This window comes from Morus notabilis, unplaced genomic scaffold, assembly GCF_000414095.1.
Source record: "Morus notabilis unplaced genomic scaffold, ASM41409v2 Scaffold416, whole genome shotgun sequence".
In the NCBI taxonomy this organism is placed as follows: domain Eukaryota; kingdom Viridiplantae; phylum Streptophyta; class Magnoliopsida; order Rosales; family Moraceae; genus Morus; species Morus notabilis.
The window spans coordinates 167,728-179,200 of NW_010368049.1; the positions used below are offsets into that span (position 1 = coordinate 167,728).

The window sequence follows — 11,473 nt, forward strand, 5'->3', positions numbered from 1 at the left end:
CATCTTCAAATTTTTCTAAGTGCTCTCCAGTTTAGCCCTTGTGTCTTGTAGCTTTTTCTCATTTTCAGTAGCTTGAAATTCATAGTTTATGGCAGCTCTCTTCAAGACATCATTCTCTTTGACAAGATCATCGACGCACTCCCGTAGAGACTTATTTATTTTACACACTTTAACCCATTTGCTGAACATGGCCTTATAAGCTTCCTGTATGGCATCAATAGTCAACTCCTCACCATCACTGTTACTTTCAGAATCTGAAAAATCTCCTTCGTTTTCACTATTCACAGAATCTGTTACAAGCAGTGTTGCAACACTGTCTGCGACACTGTCGACAGAAACACCCTGATCAGTATAAACATTGAAAGTAACTAAATTACTCACATGATCATCATCATACTCCTGACTTCCTTTAGATTCTTCATCACTCCAGGTAGCATTATGTGATTTCTTCCTCTTCTTGAGAGTGTTAGCACACTCAAATTTTATGTGGCCGTAACCGTAGCATTCCCGACATTGAATACCCCTATTTTTTGTCATCTCTGTGTTATTTGCTGCAGCTTTATTCTTCTGGAAATGGTTGACATTGCCAAAGTTTGACCTTTTTTCCTTCTTGTTGAACTTCTTAGTGCCATCAAGTAGTGGGGAGCGTGAAACCGAATCTCCTTCTTTTAGAAAATCCATCGCTGCTACAACATACCAACTGCCAAAATCTCACCAAACAAAGGGTTAGTGAATCGCTCTAATACCAATTGTAAGGTCTGTTTTTCGGTCGCTGTCACAAGTGGTGTTACAACACTGGTTGTGACACTGATGACAGTAAAAGTGTAGACAAGTATGTTTTTCTTTTAATTCAGTTTCAGTGATTGTGAGTGCAATAAATTAACATAAAGCATAAAGAACACACGAAAATAGTATCGCAGTTTGGTGCGCACACCTACTCTGCGGGGCCACGCCCAGACAATGAACAATCCACTAAGTTCAAAGGATTACACACACCAATTGGACTTAGACACCCAAAGACTCCTTCCTTGATGTTACCGTTGCTGTGTCAAATCTTCTTAATGGCCTTGTCCAGCGAGCACCACTCGTCTTCAAAATTGCACGGCGAAATCCCTTCGGCTGGCAATGCGCTTTCTCCTGAAAGCTTCTAATCCTTCTCCCGAAGGACGATCTTCAATCAACACATAAAGGCTCACTCTCACATAGACTTTTTCTGAATATTTCTTCTATAAAAAACTATGCCCCAAATGTCTCCGTTAATTTCTAAAAGCTCAAAGACATAAAAAACAATTTCTCTTCCTTCCGAGGCACACACCTTCACGTACACACATGCAATATATATATATATAATCATAGCACCAATCCAGATTTTTCTGTTTTCAGCCCTGTGTTACCACACACTACACGTTCTGCCATTGCACTTTTATTCAACCTGCCTCAAGTCCGGAAAATAATCAGCCATCAATACCAATTAGTCTATCCCTTGATTTTCTGCTAATTCATTCACCGAAAGTCCACCCCTTGATTTTTTCAGCAATCAAATTCTTTGATTTTCAGCCGATAAACATGACAACAAGACTTTCCTTAAGAGGTCTACCAATTTACAATGCGAGTCAATCTTACAACCATTTTGCCAAAAATAAGCCAACACAAAATGCACTAACAATAACATACAAGTACTAGTAATGTATAGGGTTTCCCGAGCCCGTTCTACTCCTAGGCAAGTTTGCCAATTATCTAAGGCCCCAAATTAGAGGAGATTTAGACATAGGACCGCATTACAGTTCTAAAATTGAAATATGGCTTAGGTTTGAGAATATCTCATACATGACCTAATTGTTTTATGATATTTAAATAAAGTATTACATGATTACATTATTAACTTTATAATGATATATGACATTTTTTTTTACGTAATTTAGATATTGTTCTATTTTTTTCCGTGATTTGTGGGATATCTAATCATAAAAAAGTTGGCAATTAATTATAATTATTTTACATTTAAAAAGTGATATATAACTTCTTCTCATCACAAAAGAGTGCAGTTTAAATTTATAATTCACCTTTAGTTCATTCGACGAAGACAACACCATTGACAAACCCTCACCAGAGTAATGGCTCGAACACGACTGCCATAAAAGAAAATGAGAAAAAAACAACGCCAATTCCCTTCGCCCAATCAGTCTCATGGTTGGCTCTATTGTTAGGGATACTTCTGAAGCGTTTGTGAGCGTTCAAGCCCCCATAGGTAATCCACAATCAGTGGGCGTTAACTCTCCGCTACCTATTGGAATTGATGTTACAGTAACAAATGTTGTAAGTATTTCATCGTATGATCGTTATTTAATTTTCTTTAAGAAAATAAATTTGTTGTAAAAATTACTTTTGATTTTGTTCTTTGAACATATTGTAAGAGACGCATTATATTATAATTGATATTACATTCTATTAGTGATGTTCTATTATAATGATATGTTAGAATCTTTGTGAACCATTTGTTGTTTTCTTTCCGTATTTATTTATTTGTATTTTAATGATTGCATTTTGTTTTTTTATTTATTATGTTCTCCAGATCTTGTTTGTTGTTTTTTTTTTTTTAATATATTTGTGCACCATTTTTAAAAAAATCATATTTTATCTTGAGGTAATTTTTGTTTGTAATTTCAGTGACATAATTACTTAGTAATTAATTTAAAGAAATATTGCAGAATCGTGATTTACTAATACGAAGGGATCAATGGAAATCGAAACGAATAAATATGTATTCAAAGACGGAGGTAATTACAACACTTTGTTCAAAAGTCAAACGACTCACAAAAAGCACTATTCAAAAGAGGGTGTTTTGGTCACTTGTTGGACATGAAAGATAACTAAATTTCCTTCACAAGTGCTCCATCAACTTATCCAAAGGCAGTGTGCTCACAATAGGGCTGATGAGCTTTGTTTTGATATTGAATAGGCGTGTTTTCTCGGACAAGGTACTTAGAGTTGATATCACTATTTGTAACACCCTGAAGAATTAATTGAGATTAATTAAGGTAATTGAGATTATTAGTGTGCCTAATCTAGATTATTAATTGAGTTTAATTAATAAATGTTTCTGACACGTGTGAGTTTAAATAGTTCCAAGGTATTTAAATTATTCTCAGTAATTTATTTTAACCCAGAAGTGTGTATGGGCGCATTTCTGGACTGTTGTTTTAAAATATTGTACACATGTCATTTTCTTTCCTTTTCCTTTTTTTTTTCTTTTTCCTTTTTCTTTCTTTTTCCTTTTCCTTTCTTTTTCCCTTCCTTTCCCGGGCGTCACTCTCCCTCACTCTCTCTCTCACTCTCCCGTGCTCTCTCTCACTCTCTCCCTCTCTCATTTTTGTCACAAATCAAAATGGATCTTGAACCAAGGAATGATTTAAAGAAGTTTTCAACGTCAAGAGAAGGATTCGAGGTAAGATTACTAAAAGAACCTCTCTTGAATTCTAAGTTTTTGAATTTCAAAACTTATTTTTGGTTCAAACCGGATTTTGATGGTTTTTGAGTAAAACTAGAGTAGAAATTGGAGATCTTGGGTTCTTTGGGCTTGTTTTAGGACCTAGAACCTAGATCTAGTGGTTTCCCTTTGAAATATCTCAATTTGGGACTGGATTTGTAGGTTTTGGACTGATTTCCGTGAGCTTCTCTCGCACAGCTGATTCCACCGGTCGACTTGTGCGGTCGACCGGATCACATGGAAACCGGTCGACCAGATTGTAGGCTGACCGGTCAACCGGTCTGGTCGACAGGTGCGCACACTGCCAGTTGACCGGTAGTGTTGCACTGCTCTGTCACCGGTCGTCCGGTTGACACGGGGTTTGACCCTGATTGGCCTGAAATTGCTATTTTGACCCCTGTTTTCGGGGAGGACCCAAATTAGCTTCATTTGGGGACTTGAGATAAATGGATTAGCATTGTTACTCATTGATTTGAGATTGAAAACTCTTGGAATGATAATTTAAAACATGAAAATGGATTAGGGCACACTAATAGGAAATCTTGGTTGGAAATTGAGATTTGGATTGCTTTAGGAATGAAAATTAATCCTAAAGTGTTCTCTTGCATCAGTGATTGCTGAGGATTCAGACTGAAGGGGCTTGAAGAAGCAGAAGCTGGAAAAGGCAACGCTAGTCCCAGATTTGATCGGGCGAGGTAGGAATTCTATCCCTTTTCCTTGTGAGCCTATTTTCAAAAAGGATTTCGGCCTTGAAAATGTTTTAAAGAAAGAGATTGGTTTGCGAAAGAAAAATGTTTTGAAAACCATGGCTTGTTTAGTTTATGGAAATCCATGGCTTGTCCTGTCCATGGAATCCATAGCTTGTTTAGTCATGGAACCTCATGGCTTGTCCAGTCATGGGGCCTACGGCTTAAGTAGTTCGTGGGGTCGTATTAACGATTTCAAAATGTTAATGAATGATTTCTTAAGCAAAGAGATCTTGTGAACTGGTAATAGAGTCTATTGCTGTAAGCCTAGATAAGATGCGGAGAGTGCATCCTCGGGGGCAGAACCCAAAACTCGGTCTGGGTAGGCGATGCACTTGGTTAGGTAAGTAATTTGTACTAATTACTTGCTGAAGCCTGTAATATGGAGATTTTACATTTATTTCCTTTGAGAAAAAGGAAGTGAGGTTCCGGCTGTCTGTTGGAATTGAATGTCTATTCTTTTACATACCCATTTATTCATTTACTTGCACTTGATCTATTTATTTATTTTACATCCTTGCAAATTATATCCTACTGGGCCTTTCGTTCACGTTTTATGTTTTAAATGTATTAAACCCCTCCCAAGAGACTCTAGGAGTGGTGCGGGGTAGCGGAAGATTGCTACTGTTGGATCAAGAGATGATTGAGTTCATCCTTTTGAATAAATGTAAGGAATTGAGAATTCTGTGAACTTACGTAATATTTGAATTTACTAGACTGTGGTTGATGTCTGTTGTAATAATTATTTACATGAGCATGTATGTACGATATTGTATGTCCTGTGGGGTGGAGCCCTGTGTGTCAGAGGCTCTGGGATTATGTAAGTTATTTATATTTTTAATGCAGTTAAGTGTGGGGCCCGGTTGGGAATTTGCTTTATCAATCCCTAATCGAGCTCCACGTCACCCACCCCATTTGGGGGACGTGACAAAGAGTGGTATCAGAGCCCTAGGTTAAGAAACCCCAGGATTGTACATACATGTGTGACATCTGTAATCCACTGAATAGTCTAGTTTTATTTCAGTTGAAGGAAATGGCGCCTCGCCGTAGGTCCGCTAATCAACCGGCACAACAGAATCAGGGATTTCTAGATGCCATGTATGCTGCCTTTCAAGGCATGGCCACAAGGGCTGAAAACGAGCGGCCGGTTGAGGATAGGAAGCAAGGGTACTTCCGGGAATTTAGGCGTGCGCCTATCATTTAATAGTGAGGGAGGACCCCAGGAAGCAGAGTTCTGGTTAGATTCCATAGTCAAGCATTTGAGTACTATGGGAGTTCCAGATGAATACTGGGTGGAATTTGCGGTATACAAGATGGAAGGCTTAGCGAATACTTAGTGGAAACATGTCAAGAGAAGAATAGATGTTACAGGACTAACCTGGGAGCAATTTGAGACACTATTCAATGAGCAGTACTTCCCTCAGAGTTATAGGGAGGAAAAAGTGCTGAAATTCATGTGTTTGCTGTAAGGTGACATGTCTGTAAGGGAGTATGAGGCCAAGTTTAATGACCTGTCCCGGTTCGCGCCATCTCTGGTGGAATCTGAACACCTTAGATGTCTTAAGTTTGAGAAGGGCCTCAAGAACTCTGTGAGGAGACCATTGGTAGCTTTGAGAATCCGGAATTTCTGAGATTTGGTGGCTGCTGCTACTAGAGTAGAGCAGGATAACATAGCTTATCACCAAAGTAAAGAACAAGCTGGAAGAGTTTCAGTTTTTGGCGGACCATTAGCTTCTGGTGGGCCACAGCGGAATGGTAGAAGAAATCGCAACCAGGGACAGCCTGGTGGGGGAATGGTTAGTGGTGGCAGTAGTTTGTCAGGAAGTGACAGAAGTGCTCCATACGGGCCCAGGTGTCACCATTGTGGGCAGGTGGGTCATATTAGGAGGGATTGTCCTAATCGACCGCCGGCTCAACAAGCCCAAAGTGATGCTTCGTACAGTCAAGAAGGGCCACCACCGTACATGCCACCATATCAGCCACAACAGATGCAATACCCTCCTGTGCCGACTTATTGATGAGTGAGTTTTACTCGCTCATTTAGTATCGTTTTAGACTTAATATCTAGTTGGTTTCGAGATTTTTATTAGTTTTTATGTGTGTTTTCATTCTTTGTTTGAAGGATAGGTGGAAGTCTATGATTTGGAAGGTTTTAGACAAATTTTGGTGGAAAAAGACAGCAATCATAGCGCTTAGGCGCCAATCTGTAGCGCCTTGGCGCTGAGTTATACGGAATCAACATATTGGGCAGAACTGGTGGCGTTTTGGCGCCAGTTTGTAGTGCCGTGGCGCTGAAATCTGGCAAAAATTGTGCACTTGGCAGAATGAGCAGTGCTTAGGCACCCATTACAGTGCCGCAGCGCCCAGGGGTTTGACACAACAGTGTCGCAGCGCTACGACGTGAGAAATTACGCGTTTTGAAGGCCAATCGCGAGAAAACTTACCCGTTTTGACCCTAATGCTCTGAAACATATAAATAGATGATTCTAGGGCAATTAGAGGGGACTTTTAGACTATGGAATGATGGCTGGCTTTTGAGAGAAGATTCAAGAGAAGAAAAAGAGAATTGGGACGGAGAAGAAGAACGGCTCAAATCCAGAGATGGAGTCGCTTCAATTCAACTCCAAACTAGTTCTTTTCTTTCCTTTCCAATGATTAAGACTTTGTTTAGGAATTTATTTTTTTTAGAGATGAACTAATTCCTTTTTCTAGGGCTACGATGTAGCCGGATTATGAGTGTTTGAATTCTCAATTTTCTTTTTAAGTAATTGATGTTTAATCCATATATGCTGAGTATTTCAATTTATTCTTAATGCTTGTGATTGTTTGGCCAACTATTACATGATTTTGTATTTGATTTGAGACTAAGAGGTGATAATTGAATAAGCTCTTAATTGAAATACCATGAGTTGTTCATAGGATAGAGATATCTATGATGCTTGTGCAGTTCTTTTGAATTTCTTGCACTTAATGATTTTCAACAGGTTTAGAAGTCTGACAGAGATGTAGATTTTACTTGTTGGATTAATATTATTGTTGCTTGAGAAAGAATAATAATTGCTTTAGAGAAATTGCTGTCAGTATAGGATTGAATGTTAATTTTCTTGAATTATGAGAATTTGAACATGATTAATTTGGTGAAATCAGAAACCCTAGAATCTTAATCTATTGAATTTTCATCCATTGCTTAGCATTGTTGAATTTATTTAATTGTTTTAGTTTTGCTTTACTTAATTTTATAAACTCTCTTTTCAAATATTCAAATAAAATTGGGGTTAATACAATTTCGGTAATTAGTAAACAACAATCCTCGTGGGATGATATTCTTATTCACTATTATATTACTTGATTGCGATAGCGTATACTTGCGTTACGATTTTTCACAACAAGTTTTTGGCACCGTTGCCGGGGATTGTTTTGTTTTTACTAATATCGATACCAAATAACTCTAGTTTTACTTTGGATTTTATTTTGTTATTTATTTTATTGTTCTTGTTTTGTGTTCTGCAGGAATTTACTCTACATGCATGCGAAAGTTTGGGAGTAGTATTCTACTTCCTCTTGATTCAGAAATTGAGCATACTTCTCGAAGAAATAGAAAAGAGAAGAGAGAAACTGTCATTCTGTCGGAAGAAACTATGGCTGATCCTGAAGGGGCATGGAATGAGAACAACAATAACATACCACTGAACAATCCACCGGTGGTCAATCAGCCAATTGCTTTGTGAGATTATGCATTGCCACCAACTGGCGTTCAATCAGTGATAAGGAGGCCGGCTATTCAGGCAAATAATTTTGAATTGAAGCTGGTAATGTTGCAAATGATTCAAGCGATCCAATTTAATGGATTGCCTAATGAAGATCCTAATGCTCACATCACAAATTTTCTGGAGATTTGCGATACTGCCAAATACAATGGAGTCAATGATGAAGCTCTTCGCCTTCGTTTGTTTCCTTTCTCTTTGAGAGATAAAGCAAAAAATTGGTTGAACTCACTGCCGCCAAATTCGATCACTAGTTGGGAAGACTTAGTTCAGAAGTTCCTTTCTAAGTTTTTCCCACCGGCTAAAACAGCGAAGATGCACATCGAGATCAATAATTTTGCTCAATATGAAAGTGAAACTCTATATGAAGCATGGGAGAGATACAAGGAGCTGCTGAGAAGATGTCCTCATTATGGTCTACCTAAATGGAGGCAAGTCCATAATTTTTATAATGGATTGAGTGGCACTACAAGAACTCTAATTGATGCATCTGCAGGAGGAGCGTTAATGAAGAAAACTGAAGATGAGGCATATGAGTTGCTAGAAGATATGGCAACCAATAATTACCAGTGGCCTAGTGAAAGAAGCATACCAAAGAAGACAGCCGGACTACATGAAGTTGATGCCATCACTAATTTGACTGCCCAAATTGCTTCTCGGTCCAAACAATTACAGAGTACTCAATTGACAGCCAATGCCATCCAAACATCCTCTCCAGTGTGTGAGTTTTGCAGCGAATCTCACCAAAGTTCTGAGTGTCAAGCGGACAACCCATTTGCACAGGTACAAATGGAGCAGGCTCAATACGTGGGGAATTACACTAGGCAACAGAACAATCCGTACTCTAACAGGTTTAATCAAGGATGGCGTAATCACCCAAACTTGTCTTGGAGAAACAATCAAAATGTGTTGCAGCCCGTACAGAGCAACCCGCCACAAGAGAAGAAGGTGAATCTGGAAGAGGCAATGGCTCAATTGGCTACCTCTCATACACAATTCATGAATGAAACCAGGACAAATTTCCAGAATCAATCGGCTCAGATCAGAAGTTTAGAGGTACAAATCAGTCAAATGGCTAACATGTTTTCTGAGAGGCAACAGGGAAATTTGCCTAGCACTTCTGAAGTGAATCCAAAAAGAGATGGGAAAGAGAATTGCAAAGCAGATACCTTGAGAAGTGGTAAAGAATTAGAAGCTCTGGTGAGAATTGAAAAGCTTGACAAAGATGAGAAAAGGGTGTCGTCTCAAACACAAGAGGCTACAAAAAAATATATTGAAGTTAAGGCAGAAAATCAAGCACAACCTCCTCAAGAACCATCTCTCTGAGTTCCTTTTCCTCAACGCCTGAAGAAAAAAAAAATAGATCAACAGTTTGCTAAATTCATCAATGTATTCAAGAAACTTCACATCAATATCCCATTCGCTGAAGCTCTAGAACAAATGCCGAGTTATGTGAAGTTTATGAAAGACTTCTTGTCAAACAAGAGGAAACTTGAGGACTATGAAACAGTTGCACTTACTGAAGAGTGTAGTGCCATTTTACAAAGGAAGTTGCCCCAGAAGCTTAAAGATCCTGGGAGTTTCACCATCCCTTGTTCAGTTGGGAATGCTGTGTTCGAGAAGGCATTATGTGACTTAGGTGCAAGCATCAACTTAATGCCTTTATCTATCTTTCAAAAGTTGGGTTTAGGTGAAGCAAGACCTACCACAGTGACACTACAATTGGTAGATCGCTCTATCAAGCACCTTAGAGGAGTAATTGGGGATGTGCTCGTTAAAGTTAACAAGTTTATCTTCCTTGCAGATTTCATAGTTCTTGACATGGAGGAAGATAAAGAAATACCTATCATACTTGGAAGACCATTTCTAGCGACAGGGAGAGCACTCATTGATGTTCAAAAGGGTGAACTGTGCCTTCGGGTACAAGAAGAAGAGGTAATTTTTAATGTCTTCAATGCTATAAAATACCCAGAAGCAAGTGATAGTTGCTTTCGGATCGATGAAGTGGAAGCTATAGTGTCTAACCATGTGGATCAATCAGATCCCTTGGAGGCTAGCTTACTGCAAAGCGATTCTTCGATCATGGAGGATGAGGAGGTGATAGAGTATTTATGGTGGATGGATTCCATTGAGCTAAAGAGAAGGAAATACTTTGAAGCTCTGGGACAAAGCTCTTCACATCCTATGCGATCAATTGAAAAGCTGCCGAATCTCGAACTAAAACCATCACCGGCATATCTTCGTTATGCATATCTTGGTGAATCATCAACTTTACCGGTAATCATTTCCTTGATACTCTCTCAAGAAGAAGAAGATAAGTTATTAAGAGTGCTGAGGGACCACAAGTTTGCAATTGGGTGGTCTTTGGCAGATATTAAGGGAATTCGCCCATCTATGTGTATGCATCGTATGCTGTTGGAAGACAACATCAAACCATCAGTGGAAGCCCAATGAAGACTTAATCCAACCATGAAAGAGGTGGTGCGAAAAGAAGTGTTAAAATGGTTAGATGCAGGAGTGATTTACCCAATCTCAGATAGCTCATGGGTGAGTCCAGTGCAAGTAGTGCCCAAAAAAAGAGGAATGACGGTAGTGAAGAATGAAAATAATGAGCTTATCCCTACAAGAACTATTACAGGATGGAGAATCTGCATTAATTACAGGAAGTTAAATAAAGCCACACGAAAGAATCATTTTCCTTTACCTTTTATTGATCAAATGTTATATCGGTTAGCGGGCCATGAGTACTACTGTTTTCTAGATGGCTACTCCGGACACAATCAAATAGCCATATCCCCAGAAGACCAAGAGAAAACTACATTTACATATCCCTATGGCACTTTTACTTTCCGAAGAATGCCGTTTGGATTATGCAACGCTCCTGGCACTTTTCAAAGGTGTATGATGGCTATTTTCTCAGACATGGTGGAGTGGATAATTAAGGTATTTATGAATGACTTTTCTGTCGTTGGAAATTCATTTGATGATTGCCTTGATAATCTTAAACAGGTGCTAATCCGATGTGAAGAAACTAACTTAGTTTTAAATTGGGAGAAATGTCATTTTATGGTGCGTGAAGGCATAGTTTTGGGCCACCGGATTTCTTCCAAAGGCATTGAGGTTGATCGAGCTAAGATCGAGACAATAGAAAAGTTACCACCACCAACATCAGTAAAAGGGATAAGGAGTTTTTTGGGTCACGCGGGCTTCTACAGAAGATTTATCAAGGACTTTTCTAAGATCTCCAAGCCACTCTCAAGTCTCCTGATGCAAGGTACTTCTTTTGTTTTCAGTGAAGAGTGTCAATGGGCTTTCTCTAATCTCAAAGAGAAACTTGTGTCTGCACCTATTGTTGTAACTCCAGACTGGGAGTTGCCATTTGAATTGATGTGCGATGCAAGTGATTATGCGGTAGGGGCTATTCTTGGGCAACGTAAGAATAAGGTGTTTCATGCTATCTACTACACCAGTCGCAC

The 11,473-nt window shown here is 39.0% G+C and overlaps 2 protein-coding genes and 1 non-coding gene across 3 annotated transcripts; 2 read left to right on the forward strand and 1 right to left on the reverse strand.

The window, feature by feature from the left end:
• The first annotated feature begins 8,045 nt into the window (after window positions 1–8,045).
• LOC112094656 lies at window positions 8,046–9,323 on the forward strand. Its single transcript, XM_024176127.1, has one exon. The coding sequence runs from the start codon at window positions 8,046–8,048 to the stop codon at window positions 9,321–9,323; it is 1,278 nt and encodes a 425-aa protein (XP_024031895.1).
• On the reverse strand, window positions 8,313–8,416 carry LOC112094666. The gene has a single exon (XR_002903644.1). It is a non-coding gene; the product is annotated as a small nucleolar RNA R71 (small nucleolar RNA).
• A 114-nt stretch (window positions 9,324–9,437) lies between the features above and the next one.
• On the forward strand, window positions 9,438–10,451 carry LOC112094657. Its single transcript, XM_024176128.1, has one exon. It carries the CDS (start codon window positions 9,438–9,440, stop codon window positions 10,449–10,451), a length of 1,014 nt encoding a protein of 337 aa, XP_024031896.1.
• Window positions 10,452–11,473: the final 1,022 nt, after the last annotated feature.

What these genes read in the sequence shown, in the direction of transcription:
- LOC112094657 (XM_024176128.1), top strand. Translation starts at nt 9,438, where the DNA reads ATGCCGAGTTATGTGAAGTTTATGAAAGACTTCTTGTCAAACAAGAGG.
- LOC112094656 (XM_024176127.1), top strand. Translation starts at nt 8,046, where the DNA reads ATGTTGCAAATGATTCAAGCGATCCAATTTAATGGATTGCCTAATGAA.